The sequence below is a fragment of the Poecilia reticulata genome, linkage group LG18, assembly GCF_000633615.1.
Source record: "Poecilia reticulata strain Guanapo linkage group LG18, Guppy_female_1.0+MT, whole genome shotgun sequence".
NCBI classification, from domain to species: Eukaryota; Metazoa; Chordata; class Actinopteri; order Cyprinodontiformes; family Poeciliidae; genus Poecilia; species Poecilia reticulata.
Window position 1 is genome coordinate 3,892,257 of NC_024348.1, and position 20,256 is coordinate 3,912,512.

A 20,256-nucleotide genomic window follows, 5' to 3' on the forward strand; every position below is an offset into this window, starting at 1 on the left:
ACGCACGCACACACACACACACACACACACACGCACAGACACACACACACACGCCCCTCCGTTCCTCCACACAAACTTGAGAACTTCTTTTAAAAAAATCCTCAAACAGGTTGACCAGGTGTAGCGTTTCTATTCAGAAAACAGAACTAATTGTGTTAGAATGTCCATAAACACACTTTTTTTTTTTTTATTTCTTTGGCTCTAGTGGCCTTTATTTGATAGTTAATTGACAGGAAAGTGGGTAATGAGAGAAGKGGGAAGGCATGCAGCAAAGGTTGCCAAGGCCAGGAATCAAACCTGCGACAGCTGCGTCGAGGACTAAGGCCTCCATATGTGGGTTATGCTTAACCCCTGCGCCACCACAGCACACCCATCCATAAACACACTTGTACATGCTTAAAAGATGGGAGGGGTCGTGTGTGTGTTAAACAGTTACGTTTAAGGACAGTGGAAGGAAGTCAGAGTACCCAGAGAGAACCTGCAAACCTGCAGAGAGACTGGAACCCAGAACCTTCCTACTGCAAGGCAGCAGATACCAACTGCACCGCCGTTCAGCTCCAAACAAAGAGTCATTCTGTATTAAAATAAATTGTGTATCAAAACAAGCGTGGATCTATGGAACATAAAAGCTGTTGTTTTTTTTCCTGGTGTTTGGATGTAATCAGTAGCTGCGCTGTAAAGGATCTGACTTTCTGGTCATTTTGCAGGATTGGTTGCTATGGATTCGCTCCTCTTTCTGCTCTGTTTGTCAGCTTCAGTCTGGCCACACCTTTGTTGAAGTTTACCTGTGTTATTATTACTGACTACATTAACCTCGACGCCTTTACAAAAAAACTACTTAACTGGTTCCAGAGTAAAACAGAACAGTCAGAGCTTTGTGCCTGTAAAGTAGGATGTTTTGGTCAACAGCTTAGGTCAATGTGAACACTGCAAAAACACTCAATCTTACCAGTGAAGCTAGTTTCTAGCTTCACTAGAAGTTTTGTTTTATTACACTTGAAAATAAAACAAACTAAGTTACAAGTAACATTTCAGCAAGAAATAAGAGCTCGTTTAAGTCAGTAATTCCTTAATAATGATTAAAAATGTTCTAGTTCCATTGGCAGTTTATAATAATATTCAGTTTCAATTATAAAGCTCTTTATATCTCCAATTGAAATCTCAAAGTACTCAATTTTTTATCAATATTAAGGAATTATTGACTTAACCACAGTCCAAGTTCTTGCTGAAAAAAATTGTACTTTATTTGTTCTAAGATATTTGTGATAGAAACTAGATAAAAATACTCGATCAGACTTTGTGTTTTTGCAGTGACTGCTCCAGTTTATGACGATTTTCACACAAATGGGTATTTTTGAATAAAATTTTTAGTTTCAGTTATGTCAAAATAATTATTTAGACAACTAGTTCTGAGTACTTTTTGCATCTAATCAATAAAGTTGTAAAATAAAAGTGGAAACAGTGATGTAGGCGTAGTGGGCTGCCTGGGTAAAGCCGGCCACCAGGTCCAGCTCCTCCATAGCGGCTCTCAAACACATTCTTCCCCTGCTGCTGCTTCATGTTTCAGTCATGATGAATTTGTCTCTGCGATGACAATGACCTCTGTCTGGCTTCCCTCAGATCGGCAGATCTACAGAGAGCATGATTGACTTTGTGGTCACGGACACGGCAGGCAGCAGCAGCGGTCACGGTGGGGGGGCAGCAGGGGAGGGTGGTGGAGGAGGTCAGTCGGCCCAAAGCACCATCTCTCGCTACGCCTGTCGCATCATGTGTGAACGCAGTGCTCCCTACACGGCCCGCATCTACGCTGCTGGCTTCGACTCCTCCAAAAACATCTTCCTAGGGGTCAGTTTCTGCCTTCCTCCTGGTAAAGCAGAAGTCAAAGATTCATTTCCAGAGATTTTTTTAAATTATAAGACACTTTTTCTTTCTATTAGGTTTATTTTTAGATGTTTGAATATTTCTGTCCATTGCCAAAGTATAAATTATGTTCAGTTTAAAGAGAATAGCAACATTTGCAGTTTTAGCTATATTCCAACAGTCTGTGTGTGTGTGTGTGTGTGTGTGTGTGTGTGCGTGTGTGTGTGTGTTAAATGTCAGGAACGGGCTGCCAAATGGAGGACCTCAGATGGCCTGATGGACGGCCTCACCACCAACGGGGTTCTGGTGATGCATCCGGCCGGAGAGTTTGTGTCTGAACCTGCTCCGGGTGTGTGGAGGGAGATCTCAGTGTGTGGCAACGTGTTCGCCCTGAGGGAGACCCGCTCTGCCCAGCAGAGGGGGAAACTGGTGAGATGAACAATACAAACCACTGCCTATGACTAACTGTGCATGCAAAACCAGATACACATTATAAGAATAGTTTTTCTCAGTTGCTGAAATGATCTCAGATGGAAATTTCACTTATTATTAGATTTATTTTCATTTACCACAAAATATGTCATTAGTTTCTTTAAACTCAAAAGTTTGCATACGCTGAGTTAGTTGTGAGTTAAATGGAGGGACCCGTTGTGTTTTGAGTCAGAGGTCAAAGGTGAGCATGTGTTGCTGTGAAATGTTCAGCCACGCCTGAAGAAAACCTTGAGCTTCTTCAGACGCTGGCTGAAGCTGGAAACAAGAGTTCAGTTTTCCTCAGACTGAAGAACCAGGAACCAACATGGACTGAAAAGCCACGCAGAGAAGAAGAAACCTTCACAGAAAAATCACCATGAGAAACTTTATTACAATTCACAGTAGAACAGAGACCAAGACCTTATATATATATTTTTTCTTTGCCTTTCTGTTTGAGAGGACTTTTGTTTGTATTCATCATGTTTAGTTGAGTGAAACAGGAACATTTCCATAAGAGGCGTTTAAAATTAGAATTTAAAAATTGATCACTGAGTTCACATTTCAAGATATAACACGAATAACAAATTATTCATGTTGGATTTAGATTTATTATTTTTATTCAACCAAGAAGTTTGATTATGATCAGAAAAAGAAATGACACAATTGAAGGGGAGTATCCATTTTTAATAACTCCACCAGTTTCTATTTATTTAAATTATTTACTGACTTTACAGTAATCAAACCCTTCTTGTATATTTTAAATAATTTATTCTTGGCGATTAGCTCCAAGCTGTTGGAAGGCCTCTGTGCTATCACCCTAATCTTTACTGGCCTCAACTTCTACAAAACATTAATACTGAGTTAAAACCAACATGTTGGTCAAATTAAAGATTACTTTAAACCTGCCAGAGTTATGGATAACTGTGACCATAACTGTAGTTTATAATGCAAACCTTAAAAAGATGTATCCAAACTGAGTTGAAAATTCCCCTACAGCAGAACAAACCATCTGTTCTAAAGACCTTTAGGACAATGCAGAGAAAAGATTAAGAAGATTATTGGTGTTGGAACAGGAAATCAGACAGTGATGCTCTTTTCTAACAATGTTTTTCTACCTCTTGGTCTTCCTCTGATCTTGTTTCAGGTTGAAAACGAGTCAAACACTCTCCAGGACGGTTCTCTCATCGACCTGTGTGGGGCCACCCTCCTTTGGCGGACTCCTGCTGGACTGCGCCACATTCCCACCCTCAAGCAGCTGGAGTCCCTTCGGCAGGAGCTGAACGCTGCTCGGCCCCAGTGCCCTGTTGGCTTCAACACCCTGGCCTTCCCCAGCCTGGCCCAGCGCGAGATTGTCGACAAGAAGCAGCCCTGGGTCTATGTCAACTGTGGCCACGTGCACGGATACCACAACTGGGGCTATCGCAAGGAGAAAGGGCCCACCAGTCCGGGGGGCACAGCACCAGCCGGCACTAGTGAAAGAGAGTGTCCGATGTGCAGGAGGGTGGGCCCCTATGTGCCTTTGTGGTTAGGCTGTGAGGGCGGATTGTACTTGGACGCCGGCCCCCCAACACATGCCTTCTGCCCCTGTGGCCATGTGTGCTCTGAAAAGACAGTGGTGGGATGGAGCCAGATCCCACTGCCCCACGGCACGCATGCCTTCCACGCTGCCTGTCCCTTCTGCGGGACTTGGCTGACGGGGGAGCAGGGCTACGTCAAACTCATCTTCCAGGGGCCCGTCGACTGAGGCTCACACACACACACACACACACACACACACACACACACACACACACACACACACACACACACACGCACGCACACACACACACACACACACACACACACACACACACACACGCACGCACACACGCACACACACACACACGCACGCACGCACACACGCACGCACACACACACACACACAGGTTGAAGGACTTCAGTGAATGACTGGTGACTAAGGACTGTGTTCTTGAGCAAAAATGTGAATGCGCTGATGTACAGGAAGATGACTCCTTCCGTGATAAAACTAAAAGCAATAGTAGATGCCAAGGCTTTGAATGGAAGAGCTGTCTGGAGAAAATGTAAATAAATAGTGTTGAATTGAATCATGGTCTTTTAATATCATTTGATCTGTGCTACCCTTGAGTCAGTGGGTCCACTGAGGCAGACTGCCTGGATGAAGTAACCTGGTTGAGCTGTGGGATGTATGAAGGAAAACAGAGGACAGAATGTCAAACCAGAAGGGGCTTCAGAAAGATTTGGGAACATAGTACAATTATGCTGCAACAAGACTCCGCATACAGGAACAGCCCCACCTTATGTGACAAAATACGCATTTCTATTGTTTTGATTTTATTTTGTTTTCCAGAAAATGCCACACTGGCACTGTGTTGCTTCCATTTCAATGGTTGCCGTTTCAGTAAGGAATGCGACTGTTGGGTTTAGATATTCCCTGACCAACAGCATTCAGAAATTAATTATGGTAAATCTCACTTTGTAAGCAGTTCAGATTTCTGTCTTTGAGCCCTGCCTTATGGAGTTCCTGTTGTCAAGTTACATAGTCAAAACTTAGCAGCAATATGTTGATTTATTTAACCTGTCATAATAAGAGAGAGAAAAAAAAAGTATATTCATTTTTCAAATGAACCCTAATTTCATTTTTTTGAGTCACAACCTAATTCTTGGGTTAGCAAATTAAATATTTAGTTTAGAAATTAAATGTTTGGCTTAGAATCTAATTATCTTGGAGCTAAATATTTAGCTTGTGAATCAGTTACTTGGAGCTGTGACATAATAAATGCTAATACATTTATAACACATTTATAAATGTATTAATAGCATAGTCGAAAATAACTGAAAAATGAACCCGTTTTCTCTCCTAATGAAACATAAAGGGAAAGGGTACAGACAGCGCCCCCTTCAGACTGAGAGCAGGTTACACCAGGAGCTGAGGCAGCAGATGGGTTTATATACACACACACACACACACACACACACACACACACACACACACACACACACACACACACACACTAAATCAACACAGGTTGAATAAACCAACATATTGCTGTTACTTTTTTGCTATGTAATTTTACAATCGGCACCCCATAAAACCAGCTGTGCAGACAGGGCATGTTATCCTGTGTTACTAAAAATAACTGAAGGTCACCTGCAGCCCCCCGTCAACCCCCTGCAGGAGGAGAGCGAGCGCACATGACTCTTAAAGCTCGACGTTGCTCCAACTTATGCCCCTCCATGCATCTCAGGGGAAAAGGCTTTTTAAGGCCATTTGTCTGCCATGAAGTCTGGATCTGGATGACAGTCATGCCAGCAGTGGGAGCAAACGCCAGTATGAAATGTCCTGTGGGTTTTATTTGCTGTGTCAGCAGTGATTCACTGAGGAGACGCTTCCTGCACACAGGTGAACAACTCCAGGCAGAACAAAGCAAGGTCATCAGTGACAGGGACCCTGCTGTGATGCACAGACAGTTAGGAGAGAGTTCAGACTGGGTTTCCAATCATTGTTTTTCAGAATTTTATTACATACATCTTTTTAATATGTACAGAAAGAAACATGATCAAACTCTGCAGTAAGACAAAACCAAAGGGGACAAGCCAAACAAGACAAAAAAGTGACAATTACTTGGTGTTTTTTAACCAACACCGTCTAATGAGTGCCTTGCTGCATTTAACTATTAAAAAGCAATAAAGAATTGTGCAAACGACACAGAATACCCCCTTAACCAAAACAATCCAAAGTGAAAAGTAAAAAAAAGTAAATGCAGACCACATTCATGAGCATGAGCAAACCCCCCCACCCTTTCTATTGAACCCCACCTGATCAGCACCCCCAACCCCTACTTCCATTCAGTAAACAGTATATTATTCAATGAATACACCAAAACCAGCAGCCTAGAATACAAAGACTGGTTGAAAATATAAAGACATGTAATCAAAGCCCAAACTTACATGTGTGAGAGTTAGACAAAGTTTTATTCATGATTTCTAGTTGTGCATCTACATGTGAGAACGGCGTGATGCTGTGATGGGGAGGGGTACCCACCGACGGCTCAAGCTTTATTCAACATCAGATTCAACCTGACAGAAACCCCACCCCAGAGTGATGACAGCGCTGAACCAGGTCAGTTGGTGCCTTTGACCACTAGGGGTCTCCTACCTCCAGGTGTTTCTGGGGAGTGCCAGCTGTGGGACGGATGGGAAGGGAAAATCAGGGAGTTCATATCCGGTCAGCAAGCCAAGACCAGTCAGTCCCTGAAACTCCAGAGGAAGGTGCCAAGGATGAAGCAATCAGCATCACAACCACTAAGAGAAGGAGCTAGGAGCTCTGGAGGACGACGGCAGAAAACTTCCAGTTCTAGTTTACAGCAGGAGGCTCAGTGCTGCTAGAAGACAGTTCACTTATTGCAGAGGGACGTTGGTTCCCTCCCCCCCATCTGGTTCACCCCCTTCTGGTTCCCCTAAAGTCCACTAAGACATGGCTATCAGTTCTAACATCGCTCAGAGCTCTGGGCTTGGAAACAGACTCCTAACCCTTTGATGCTACAATGCTAACAGGAGAGTGAGAACTGGTGAGTCCAGCTGGAATGTCCTCCGGTCCATTCAGACTCCTCCCAGGTTCTCAGGCCTTGCTGTCAAACCTTCCTATAACAAACTGAAAAAAACTTCTGACCCCAACTGGATCACCTCCAGATAATTATCATCATCTAACAAGATAAGACAAAAATGTGACGCATCTAATATTAACCAGCAAAAGGTGGGCAGCTGGAAGCTAAATAGGAAGGTCTGGCCACCCAACATGACTGAACTCTAAGACAATCTCTATAAATGATGCACATCTGTGAATGAGTGTGAATAGTTATGATGCTGTCTACTCAAAACAATCACAGGTCATTTGACGAGGGTCTACGGGTTCAACAGCTGTGACCCAAACAACTGAGTCGGAGAGGTCGTCTCAGCAACAGTATCGCAGACACATCTGTAGCTTCACGTGTTCTCCACAAATCTTACTGGGCCGATATCAATAAAACCTCAACAATAATGAAGCTGATGAAGGGCTTCCCGGTCTTCTAATGCTATAATCTGTAAGGAATAACGCCACCTGCTGACAGAAACACAGTGTCTCGATGTTCAGTCGTCAAGGGAAAGCTAATGCCATAGATTCCAGTCTCCACTGGGCCTGGGCGGATAAGGGTGGATGGCACCATCCTTATCCGCCCAGGTCCAGTTGAGAGGTGTGCTCTGAACACTGAAGGTCAGGGTTTTACCCCAGCTGACCCCTACTCTCCAGGTGGACCACCTGGATCTGTGTGTGTACTCCTTTGTCAGTACACAGAGGGGGGATGCTAGCATGTAGCTAAGACATGAGTTGAGATGTCAGCAAACATTTAAGGCCCCAAATGTTGGAAATGAATGTTTGTACGGCAGGCTACAAGGAACGACGCTAACGAAGCGGACGGATGGAAGAGGCTGCCTGAGAGAGCGCCATCTGGAGCCTTAACGGGGAACTTGTGCGATGATTACAGTCTGAGAGCAACAGCAGAAGGGGAAATCCTCCCAGGACCGAACAGGGTGGGGATGAAGGTGAGGGGGGTGGGGGGGGGGTGAAGAAATTTGACTTCAGTCTTTTTAACTCTAACTGGACAACAGTGTGTGAGCAGGAACAGGCGAAGTCTCTCAGTGAACCAGCCTTCCCTGTAACAATCCTCTGTCCTCTGAGCAGAACGCATCACTGCAGCTTCACCCATCAGACTCTGGAACCTTCCACCGTGCTTCCATCAGATCAGCACCCAGAGGGGTCATTACCTGACCTTTCAACCCTCTCTGATGCCCAAAGGTGCTAAACGGAAGGCAGGGCTAAGAAGGCAGGCTGGGGAGGGAGTGGCAGGGGTCAGGGGGGTTAAAGTGATGAAATGGTGAAGGTGAGGGAAAGGGAAGAACGAACATGAAAGAGGGATTCACAAGAGATGTGGGGTTTAGGGGTGCGAGGGCATGGGTCCCTTAACAGCAGCCACCTCCAGACTGCCTCACTGGGGTGCTCTCAATCTTTAGGTTGGGCTTGTCGCCGCTGGCCGTGGCACCTGGCCCCATGCGCTTCTTGATCTCAGCCGCCATGGTCATGAAAGCCTGCTCTACGTTGGTGGCGTTCTTGGCACTCGTCTCCAGGAAGGGGATGGCCAGAGAGTCGGCAAACTCCTGCCAGGAAGAGGAAGAAGAAGGTGAAACATTCAACCCAAAACATAAAGGGGACCGTTGCAGACAGCGCCCCCTTCAGACAGACAACAGGAGCTGCTACAGCAGCTGGGTTTACACACACACACATTTACATTCAGACCCAATAACATTTTAAAGCATATCGCTGCCAATACCAAACCTGACAGCTTCACCAGCACACTGACCAGTTTCACTGTTCAGTGCATCAAAGCCGTAACACAGTAATAAATTATAAAACCTACATCTTTATTTCCTGAGAAGATAATACAACTTCCTGTTGTCAAACTCAATAAACCATTCAGCTGCATCCACAGTTTCCATCAGAAACACGCCGTACCTTGGCTGTAGTGTAGTCCACCACTTTCTTAGTAGTGAGGTCACACTTGTTGCCCACCAAAAGCTTGTTCACATTTTCACTGGCATAGCGGTCGATTTCCTGCAGCCACTGCTTGATGTTGTTATAAGACTCCTGAAAAAGGCGATGCACGGATTTAACTTCTGACAGGAGCAGGAGGGTCGATTGAAGCAGCCTGGCTACGCTCCACCTTCCTGTCATTCATCAGGCTGTTCCTGCACTCACCTGGTCGGTCACGTCATACACCACGATGATGCCATGGGCTCCACGGTAGTAACTAGAGGTGATGGTTCGAAACCTCTCCTGACCTGCAGTGTCCCACTGATGACCAAGGAGAGAAGACAAGAGTAAGAAAATGGATACAATCATGACGTGGATTTTGTATATCATAATAAAATGTAAAGGTGGACCAATCAAAAACACTCTAACATTCATTCTTTTCTCCGCCAGAAGATCTAAAATGGAGTTAGAGCAGAAACATTCACTGATGTTAGAGAAGTAACAATGGCATTTTCAGGCTACAAGCTAACAATCTGTCCATGGACCTAAAGGACCTAAAGACTCTGCTGTGTCTCGGTACCAGACAACAGGCAGGCCAGGATGAAACCAGCAGAACCAGTGGAACAGAAATCACAGAAACATGGTTAGTCCTGCCACATCCCACCCTGCTACTAACCAGTTATGGTTAACAAATAAACGGCAATCACCTTTAACAATAATTCATTTAGACTTAGATTGGTTAGAGCCAGATAAGGGACAGTTGAGTGTTTTTATATCACACTGTTTTCTTTCTGCAAACTCCAGGAGCCGAGATGCTCCAGTAGGTTAGCAGTCTCTTCTATAGGCATCCCACGCTCGCTACCCCCAACATGCTGAAGCTATTTGGAAGATAATTAGGTAATTAAGGTAAAAGACTAGGTGTTCACACTAACAACTGGTTTGTGTCCTGACTGAACGACTGTGGATCAGCGTTAACTGATCCTGCTGGACCTATCAGAGCAGCTAAACCTGCTGCTGCACCCAGCTCTCAGGGAAACAATCACTGGTGTGTCCCCAGTTTAACCAGCAGCTCTGTTGTGTCATTTGTCTTCAAGCTTTTTAGTCACTAAAACGTTTGCTGTTAAACCAGTAATGTTAGAGACCAACCTGAAAAATATTTTAATAATCTTGTCAGTATTCCTATTCTCTCACCTCTGGAAGCAACTGAAGGTCGCTGACAGCCAGAGGAGCTGCTTATGTCTCAGAGGAACTGAGAACATAATGATGATCACATACATGAGGCGTTCTCACATTCAGTTGAAGTAAATCCAAATTCAAAAATACTTTATTCATTCAAATGTTGTTGTAATTTATATTATTCAAAGTTCTTTATGACATACTGGTGGCTTCTCCTGTAGAAGGAAGCATCTCCAGTAGTTGTCAGCATTACAGTACATCAGAAGAAGCCTCTGACTGAAGACACTGTTGTATCTCACTGTAACAGTAATAACAGTAACTAATAATAACAGTGGAGCAATGACTGCAGCTTCTGTAGAGATGTCTGTTTGGATGTGGAGTCGGACCAGGAGTGGTCGGGTTGGGGTGTGATGCGTTCACTGACTCAGACTGCTTTCAGTATTTCATAATTGCAATTTGCATTGTTTACATCTGGATTTTCCTCTTCTGGCTTCTTCTGCTGGAGAATTATGAAGCATGTGTCATGTCAATGACGAAGACACTTTGAAAACTATCACATACCATTTAGTTCCACATTCAGAAGTGGAACAGATCAGATTTGTTTGGGGGGACAAAAGCCATGGAAACCATGAAGCCCTCTATGCAGTGTTGCTAAGCTAATCTGAGAGCTACTTAAACTTTGGAGGTCTGCAGTTTTTAACTGTGCAGAAAGCTGAAGTCCACTGACACGGCTCTGTAAGTTAACGTGTCTCAGTTCTTGTCCTAGTCAGTATGTTAGGTGCTGCATTTTATACACTTGTTGGAAGCGAAAAGAACAACTGAACTCAATGATTTGGATGAACAAGAACACTTTTGCCAATTCAGTGCATGAAAACATCTGTACATTGTGTAGAAAGATGTTTTGTGAGCATGTATGTAAAAACACCTGGGGGACCCTGAACATGGTTATGGGGTACAATAGGGTCTGTAACCAAGGCAACACTCTGCTTGGCAGCACAGCTGGCGTTCCAGTATTAGTGTGCATAAACTCACAATCTGCAGTTTAATAGTCTTGCTGTCTAGCTCGATGGTGCGGATCTTGAAGTCCACTCCGATGGTGCTGATGTAGCTCTCTGTGTAGGTGTCATCCTGTATAAAAGGAAATAAAGAGAAGCAGAACTGGAGAGGCTCCATCTGACAACAGAAGAAGAAAAGACTGCAAGATGAGGAGGGAACCGCCTGCTGGTGCAGAGAACTACTTACAGCGAAGCGCAGAAGAAGACAGGATTTTCCCACTCCAGAGTCTCCGATGAGGAGCAGCTTGAACAGATAGTCACTGAAAACAAAAACATATCAATATTTTAATTAGAAATTCTGTTCTTATAAGGGGCTGGCAAGTAATTTAAATTAATTTACATATATATTAAAAATTTTAACAGAATGAATTGCATTTATTTATTTTTCCATACAAAAGACCCAAGATGGAACCTAATTAAGAATGTTTGATGTAGATGACTGAAAAATTAAAAGTGAAAGAATCTATCATGATTTTTGAGCAGTTCTATCAACTTTTACCTGACAGAACTGCTCATAATATTATGACCAAGTACATATTTAATATGCATTTTGACTTATTCTTAAAGCTTCAGTGACTACACTACAGCATAGTGGTATATTAGGTGAGAAGCCGTTCTGCTGTGTTAACGGATGTTTTCTATTAAACAATAAATGTAGTTAATTTACATGGCGTCACTTCAAAACATATAATATTGTCTCAAGACATTTTCCAAGACACACAGAGTCAGTTCACCCCAGTCCTACAGGCCTCTGAGCTGCTGCCAAGCACTGATCAGTATGCAGTGTGTGGTTCGGTGTCTTTCCTCCGATTCCAGTTTGGAGTTTAAAGCGAAGACTGCTTCCTATCAACACACCCCCACAGATACAAAGATGGCAGTATACTGAGTGCCACACAAGACACACTGTGAAAGGTAGCAGGGTGTAGAATCAACCCCATGATTCTACACCCTGCTCCTTCACCGCTTGGTGAAGTGGTGCATCACCAACCACTTCACACAGGTAAGGACATTTTATTTTCTGTCTCTTCAAGATTTGTTTCCAGTTGCATCTCTTTCACAGGATGGTGCTGTTATTACTACAAACCTAAAGGTGAGATCAGGGGGTTTGTCATTGCCCAGGTAGTTCCATCAGTTACAGTTCAGTACTAACAGAAATAAGAACATGGATAGACGAAAACTTGTGAAAAATTAAAGGGGCAGTATTATGTAACATTTGCTTTTCTGAGCTTTACATGATGTTATAATGTTATTCCCTAGTCAAAAACATACCTGGAGTGTTGCCTTCACTCTTTCATATGTGTTTGAGTAATCCTTTAATCTCCATGGTAACTATTCAGCTGTGCAAAACACTTGGGTGGACCTAGCCCTGCCTTCAAAAATGGTGGAAGCTCAGTTTACAAACTTCAGAGCTTGTCTCACAAAGCAGCCCTTCCCTGTGACTTCCCCATTAGCTCCTTCAGACTAGCCAACAGCTATTAGCAAACACATGGTGCAACTGCACATCTGCTGAGTGCATTATAGGAGTTGCAACTTAGTGTAAGGCTGATAAAACGTTGTCAAACGGTTAATAGAGGAGCGTTGTTGTGATGACTTCCTGAAAGCAGATTTTAGACAGAGCAGAAGTTTTTAAAGAGACAGAGATCCAATTTCATCTAAAGGTAACAGTTACCACTTGATTGTGCTAGAAAACAGCACTACATGCCTGGAGAATACATAATACTGACCCTTTAAATTCAACCAAAATGGACACTACACCATTAATATGACAACACATATACTTTCAAGAACAAGAATCAGACACACATGTTTGAAATTATGCAGGATAATCTTTAAACTTGATCATGTTAGAATCATACAGAGACTCAATCATATTTAATAATGCATATTATAAATGCATATTTATAATATGCATTTTGATTAGACTTGTTTGTTAGAGTAAAAGTACCTTTTCAAAACAACCTTTAAGCAGGTATGAAACCAAGTGTGTATTTATTTATATATAATAAACACCTGGAGTGCAGTTTCTGTTGAAAAAGTTTCCTCTATACTTCAGAGTCGGTTCAATGTGAGGCAATAAGATCAATTTCAAAGATTCCCACCATTTCAGCCAAACACCCGGCCGAAATGATGCCTGTTGATGGTTCAGGAAAGTGTGGCCTGGTCGCAACCTGCGTAAGGACTAAATATTAGTGAAAGTGTCTATTTCAGACTCATCTTAGCCTCTGCCTAAATGTCAAAACCGGACAATCCTTGTATAGTTGCTATCTGCTAAAAGTAAAAATGGCAGCGTCTTCTCCAAACATTCGCTTTTTCTTGGATCATCTCCCACAGCAGGTTGTTTCGTAGCGGCTAGAAGCAGAACCGACACAAAGCCGTCACCTGACGTTTGGAGGATTACTGACACATTCCGCATTGTTCCTGGGAACCAGCTAGCTCCTGTTTAGCTCCTGACAGATTTCCGGCAGGACCATTAAACAAGCATTGTTTGGAATATTCCACAGTAAAGCACATTACATAGAAGCAGTAGCAGTCCTACAGCTGAGAAAGGTAAAGAGAAAACTTACTACTCGGGATTCATGGTTTCACTTGCGCTGCGTCTCTTTGGGCGAACACTCTTCCTTCCCTCTACGACAAACCGAACAGATGACTGGACGGTAGGCTCGATTCTGAGGCACTTAGAAGATTTAGAACCGTTTGTACTGCCGACCTCTGTGTATCCTACCTTAATTGTTTCAAATATCTTTCTTTTAAGCACACATATTTCAACTACAGTCACGTATAATGCTATATTTTCCTCTTTCTCTCCTGCCTTTCTGTGTTCGCTGCTTGGTAAAGGTTTAAGGATGACTGCGCAGGTGCGGTAGTGACGAAAGGTGATGTGTCACTACGCGATGGACTGCGGCTCTGGTAAACAGTCGCTTTGAGTACAGAGGGGAAAAAACACATTTCGCAATTATTAACGACAAAATATATGAATAAAGTTGGTGGTTTCAGGTTGTCACACAGACTATAATATAGTCGGCGAGTTTTCATTTGTAGCTGTCGTAAGACGCGGGGTCTGCCCCATTCGTCAGCCGACAAGGAGAGCGGCGCCGTGTCGGCGGAGTTTGTTCTCTTCAACCAGTTACTTTGGCACCTGAGTGGGAGTTAGAACACTATTATTAAGTAAATAAATAAATAATGCTATAAATACATGTAGAAATCTTGAAATAAATAAAATCTGCAAAACGCTGACTGACACCTCTCCTCAATAAAATAAAATAAAATAAAATAAAATATATACTTTTTTCTAGTCCATATACCAAGAAAGATAATATATAAAATTCTGAAATATATAAACTTTTCAATAATATCAATGTTTTATTGAAATGTACATAAAAGTGACACTGCCACTGTGGCTCCAAGGAAAACGTCTTGCAATCTGAAAGTTGTAGGTTCAATTCCAGTTTCCTTCTGCCATATGTTGATAAGACCCTCGTGAAAGCTGGTTGGATTTGGACAAATTCTCCATTTGAATGCATATTGCATATGTCCAGGTAGTTTTTATAAACATTGGAGGCTGGTCTTCACACCTGGTAGATCCTCCTTTTTACAGGTGCTGTGAAAAGTTGGAACCAAATATCTACATATTTCATAAAACAGACACATAACCTGTTTTCTTACTGGCTGACATCAAACCACACTGAAGCTTTCCTGTTTCAAGGTCATTAAGGATAAAGTCAAAAGTTCACCTAGAGGATTACATTGCCTTAAAACAATTTGGGAAGACTGACATAATCATATCATGACTTTCTAATCTTCTGACTTTTTTGTGTGTGCGTGTGTGTGCGCGTGCGTGCATGCGTGTGTGTAGTGGATTTCTTTATCTGGGACCTGAGTACAAATTTTGTACCACAAACTCCAAAGGTGGTATGACAATAAAAAATCCTTGAATCCTTGAATCCTTCTAGGTCAATTCAACACATTTGAGTTAACTGCAGGTGCACCAACATCTCACACACACTGCTTCCTTTTGTGACATCATGGCAAAAACAATAGAAATCAGCAAATATATCAGAATAAGGATCGTTGAAGGTTGTTTGTCATGTATGTCTCTTGTTTGTCTCATATGGACTGGTAGCCTGTCTCCTGCTTCTAGGTTAGAATAGAGATCCAGTCCCTACAGATCCTAAACCAGATTAAAAACATCTGAACAGTAACACAGTATTTAAGTCTGAATAATGGATGGATGTGATCAGTGTGGCATTGCTCCACATCCTTCTGCACCCACAGGAGAAGACAGGTAGACATTCTCATGTCTTCCTCCAGAGTCTATCTGAGGATCCTCAGTTACTGCAGCAGATGCAGCATCTAATCCTTGGTTGATGTATCTTTTCTCCTCCCAGGCTTCCAGAACCGGGAGCTCGGACAGAAGACCTTTTAATTTGTCAAGCAGACTCCTAAAGTCTGGCCTCAGCCGCGGCTCTGAGTCCCAGCAGCTCTTCATGATTTCGTAGCTGGTTGAAGGATAAGATAGGAGAAAAAGAATTAGACTTTTCTCACAGTATTGATTGTTTTATTGAACAGAAATCCTTCCTTACACAACAATGCTGAGTGTAATTTTCTTTGGTGTTGGAGTCATTCATTCCTCCAATAAAGACTAATTTACCTTCCCCATTCAAATCCCTCGTAATAAGTAGACAGTTTTTGTTTAAGCATGTTTTCCCATTCTGTGAATGGGGATAAATTTGATAGAACTTAGGTTTTTTTTAGATTTCCTCACATTTCAAATTGAATTAGGATTCTGGTCTATTTTTTCTTTCACAGACGGATTTGGGAAATATTCTGGATCATGACCAATGTGTCCTCTCTCAGACTCTGACATCACAGCTGGAGAATGAAAAGGAATGTGATGCTGCAACCTAAACTCAGAAACTTGAATTTCCTATTTACATATGTGAGAAACTCAACTGTTTTCAGAATTCCGAGTTAGAAAATAAAAAGGTTTCTATGTTAACCCTGACCTCGGACCTCTGCCATGTGCATAAAACATAGACTTTGCAATCTTAAACTACTTATTTTCTCTGTTTATCTTTGGTTTTTCTCTAATTAGATCAGAAACAAAAAAGGACTGGCTAACTATAAAACAAATATAAAGTGGTGTTTTCATGTTCTGTCTGCTCGCTTACCTTTTCTCTTCCTTATTCTACAGTCCAAATGTGTATGTTTGGATATTTTTGCTGAATAACTCAAGGTGCATTCTTTTTTTTTTTGTAAGGATTCAGAATTGTTGTTTCCTTCCTGATAAAAAGGAACAAAACTAGCAGCTTTCAGAACACTGAACCGGATTTCTGATGATTACCTGCAAGATCAATAAAACCTTACAGATTTTTTGGATCTGTTTTTGTTCTTTTATTTATTTATTTATTCATTTATTTTTATCAGGCTTTACTGACTGATAGTACAATCACCAATTACAAGAGATCTCGGCAAGATATACATTCTCAAGGTGCATGAGGAACATAGTTTTCTTTGCCTTTTTTTCAAGATATGCAATATTCATTTCATTAAAAATGTTTAGACTAATTATTTTGCGCTAAAATATGTTATTTTAAAGAAGAAAACTCCTACAGAAAGCAAAATTGTGTATTTCAAGCTTCTCATAAAAAAAAAAGCAGATGGACTCACAGCTTCTCGTCACACTCTGCAGGTGGTTTGAGTCTGTGTCCTGACAGCAGCAGGTCCAGCAGTTCATAGTTGTGGACAGCAGGATATGGAGTCTTTCCTCGGGATACTATCTCCCACATAGTTACTCCGAATGACCACTATAACACGGAGAAGAGGATTACGGGAATAAAGCAGCTGTTATGAGGCTTTTCTACCATATACTGATCCTGATGCATGTTTTCCAGAAAGGAAAGTTAGCGAGTCGATGAGGCCTGCAGGTTTTACTCAGGCTGAGCTTTTTATCAGTTGAAATAATAAACTGAACTTCAATGCATTGTTTTACAAGCAGAATTGCTGTGGTCTTAAACCTTTGACCAGCTAATATTTAATTATTTAAAAAAAATTGTCTCTTGCTTATGTTTGTTCTTTTTGCATTTTCAGGTTCCATTTACCTGGCAGCAAGAATTACAGAGKTGTTATGTTTTCCTCTGTTTTGATCAGTAACTTGATCAGGAATACACCCTTTTTGGTGACAGTTATACTAGCTGTGGATTGTTGTGATACGGTAACATGGGAGTGAAACACTGCAGAAAAATAAAAACTAGGCAAACTCACCACATCACTTTTGGTTGTGTAGACAGACTCAGACAGGCTCTCAATGGCCATCCACTTGATGGGCACACGGACAGCGACTGTCTGACGGTAGTAATTGCTGCTGTAGATTTTCTTAGAGAGGCCAAAGTCGGCCACGCAGACCCGAAGATCATCCCCCAGCCTGTGCAGAGACAGATGCATGTTTCTATAGCATGGATCAAAGCGTACCCGCATATGTGCATCACTTTCATGCATTTTCCCGTCTTAATCTGGGTCTGTCCACCTTCAAAAGTCAGACTCACATGCAGTTGCGTGCAGCCAGGTCCCGATGCAGAAATCCCTTTGTGCTCAGATAGTCCATCCCCGCTGTGATGTCTATCATAAATCGTAGGAGCGTCTGGAAGGGAACAACCTGGAAGGGGAAAAATAGGACGGTTTTTTTTCCAAAACTAACTTCATTCCAGGCAGGATTATTTCCACATCTAGAGAATATTTCTCCTCAACAGATTTCTGCTCAATGCTTAAACAAGTCAAATAATATATAAGCTCACAAATAATGTTTTGTGTCGTTTATGTCTTATTTGGTTTGTGATTCAGTTTTTCTTTGTTTTGATCTTGATTTGTAAAGTTAGATAATTACTTCTTTAGTTTATATAGCATGCTTTTTTTGATACTTTGTGCCTATTATGACATTTATGAGCTTATGGGTCAGTTTTTCCACATATTCCTTTTACTTTGTTGCTTGTGTTGACTAGTGTAATAGTACAATTGAGCAAAACTTTTTTTATTTATTGTTTAAGCATCCTGGTTTCTCCTGCTCTCTGCAGATAAATTATCTGATTCCAGATAAATCTCTGACTCCCAGTCAAACATTATTATGAAACACAAGGTCTCTGTCAGTAGATGAGTTATTAATGTTTCATGTTTCACAGAGATTTCTCAGACAAAGTGTCATTTTATAAATGATTGTAAAAGTAATTAGATCTTAAGGTTCATAATTTGTAAGTCTAAATTGATCAAATGTATATAAATAATTTATAAATTTTATTTTTAAAAATTCTGACAGCTCAATATTAACATTTGGAGAGGATTTTCAATATAGAGAATCTATATGGGGAACCAAACACCAGGTTCAGCCCGTAGACCTCCAACCTCAAAACGTCGACTGAATACCAGTGAAAACACTCCAAAAGCTGTTCAGCAACAATCACAAGAGTTTGACTGTTTAATACCAATGAATAGTTTTCCATTTATTATGGAAAAGTATCCAACACCCTCCCACCCCCAACAAACAGGTTATTAAATGACGTTGTACTTGTTAAAAAAGAAAGAAGACATAAAACTTTAAGACTGTTTTATCATCTTTTGGGTCATGTCTGTCTCACTTCCTTCAGAAAACCCCCCAAAAATAAAACATTTTGATTGGATCAAAATGATCTTGCATCATTTTGGCTGTATAGGCGCAGTATATATAGACCACTGCAAAAAAAGTAGAACATTGTAAAATGTTCTATTTTTCCCCCCACTAATTTCAAGAAATAAAACTCAGTAAAATATCAGGAGGAAATCCTGGAGGACTATTTGTTTCCATCTGTAGGAGAACTGCAGCGTCAGAGAACATTTACTTTCCAGCAAGACAATGAGCCGAAGCATCCAGCAAAAGCTACACAGAGATGGTGTGAAGACAAGAAAGTGGCCCAGTCAAAGCCCATAGCTCAGACTAACTGAGTGGCTGGACTCAAAAATAGTTACTCACAGCTGATCCCCCCAGCCCGATAGAACTGGAAGAGTTTATCTGGAATAACGGAGGAAAAGTTCAGCTGAGCATCCTGACTGAGATCCACACTGACTGACTGCAGCCAGAGGAGCAGCTACTGAATACTGACTGAAGGGGGCAGTATTTGTCAAATCACTCCTCTGATGATGCATTATTTTATTTGTCATTATTGTGTAAAATCAGTTTTTAGTTTGACATTAAATAGGTTTTATTGACACTTTACTGATTATGTTGCTCATGATTGATTTGTAAAAGCCATAAAAAACCCAATCACTCACCAAGGAGGTAAGTTCCTTTTTTAAGCAATGTATGTACACATTACTGTGTGTGTGCGTGTGTATGTACTCTTAACAGCACCTCACCATTGGAATGTCCCCGTAGCGTGTAGCAATGAGAAAGCGCCGCAGGTCTCCATGTTTCATGTAAGGCAGGATGACCAGAGGAACAGGAACAGCAGAATCCTCCTCCTTCTTTAAAGTGACACCTGCAGGAAAAACACAAGTCTGCTTCTGCTTATAAACTACAGCAACTGATTTTAAAACCCACAGTACTCAATCCCTCCCCCAAATCTGACCAGATTAACAATTATCTGTATGGAATATGTTTCATGTGACTCTTTTGGCTGAGGGGACAGGAGAAGCTGGAAGGAGTCTGGGCTCAGTTCTAATCATTCCTCTGTGTTTTTGCTTACCAAGCAGCCTGACAACGTTTTCATGATCAAAGTTCTTCATTATCTCAGCCTCTTTCAAAAACTCCTCCAAGTCCCTCTGGCTATGGATTCCAACTGCAACCAGAGAAAATGATGAGAAAGGAGAGCTGGTCAAGCGTCTGATGAAGCTTCTATGTTGGCTCCAAACCTCTCATGGTTTTCACAGCCACCCTGATGTCAGCACCAGCCTGCGCCGTGAAGATCCCCTCATACACCGACCCAAACTCTCCTGTAAGTGGAAGCAGATGTTACTTAGGAACAAACATCCTGTCACCTTCATTCACATGTCTTGTTCATGTCTTGTTCATGTCTTGTTCATGTGTTGTTCACATCTTGTTCATGTCTTGTTCATGTCTTGTTCATGTGTTGTTTACGTTTTGTT

General features: G+C 41.8%; 3 protein-coding genes across 8 annotated transcripts in view; 1 reads left to right on the forward strand and 2 right to left on the reverse strand.

Annotated features, from left to right (window-relative positions):
• Positions 1-4,142, forward strand: part of peli3 (pellino E3 ubiquitin protein ligase family member 3) — a 14,964-nt gene extending 10,822 nt beyond the window's left edge. For all 5 annotated transcript variants that reach the window (XM_008434954.2, XM_008434955.2, XM_008434956.2 and 2 more), the window contains exons 5-7: positions 1,621-1,845; positions 2,101-2,289; positions 3,476-4,142. In XM_008434954.2, the coding sequence (XP_008433176.1) occupies positions 1,621-1,845; positions 2,101-2,289; positions 3,476-4,075 (1,014 nt within the window). In that variant the 3' untranslated portion in view covers positions 4,076-4,142. The remainder of the gene's footprint in view (positions 1-1,620; positions 1,846-2,100; positions 2,290-3,475) is intronic.
• Positions 4,143-5,849: 1,707 nt separating this feature from the next.
• Positions 5,850-13,984, reverse strand: rab1ba (zRAB1B, member RAS oncogene family a). Its single transcript, XM_008434951.2, has 6 exons — positions 13,713-13,984; positions 11,336-11,408; positions 11,126-11,221; positions 9,143-9,238; positions 8,900-9,031; positions 5,850-8,544 (listed from the first exon to the last, which is right to left on the reverse strand). The coding sequence occupies exons 1-6, from the start codon at positions 13,724-13,726 to the stop codon at positions 8,350-8,352; spliced, it is 606 nt and encodes a 201-aa protein (XP_008433173.1). The 5' UTR covers positions 13,727-13,984; the 3' UTR covers positions 5,850-8,349.
• A 511-nt stretch (positions 13,985-14,495) lies between these two features.
• LOC103480120 (tyrosine-protein kinase receptor UFO) overlaps positions 14,496-20,256 on the reverse strand; it is a 16,612-nt gene continuing 10,851 nt past the window's right edge. For both annotated transcript variants that reach the window (XM_008434950.2, XM_008434949.2), the window contains exons 9-15: positions 20,023-20,103; positions 19,857-19,949; positions 19,528-19,649; positions 17,691-17,800; positions 17,410-17,569; positions 16,816-16,952; positions 14,496-15,644 (exon numbers count right to left, since the gene is read on the reverse strand). In XM_008434950.2, the coding sequence (XP_008433172.1) occupies positions 15,383-15,644; positions 16,816-16,952; positions 17,410-17,569; positions 17,691-17,800; positions 19,528-19,649; positions 19,857-19,949; positions 20,023-20,103 (965 nt within the window). In that variant the 3' untranslated portion in view covers positions 14,496-15,382. The remainder of the gene's footprint in view (positions 15,645-16,815; positions 16,953-17,409; positions 17,570-17,690; positions 17,801-19,527; positions 19,650-19,856; positions 19,950-20,022; positions 20,104-20,256) is intronic.

Excerpts from the sequence above, each read along its gene's own strand:
- rab1ba (XM_008434951.2), bottom strand. Across the intron at positions 11,222-11,335 it reads GTCTTCTTCTGCGCTTCGCT|GATGACACCTACACAGAGAG; the intron begins GTAAGTAGTTCT and ends CCTTTTATACAG. Across the intron at positions 8,545-8,899 it reads TGGACTACACTACAGCCAAG|GAGTTTGCCGACTCTCTGGC; the intron begins GTACGGCGTGTT and ends TCTTCCTGGCAG.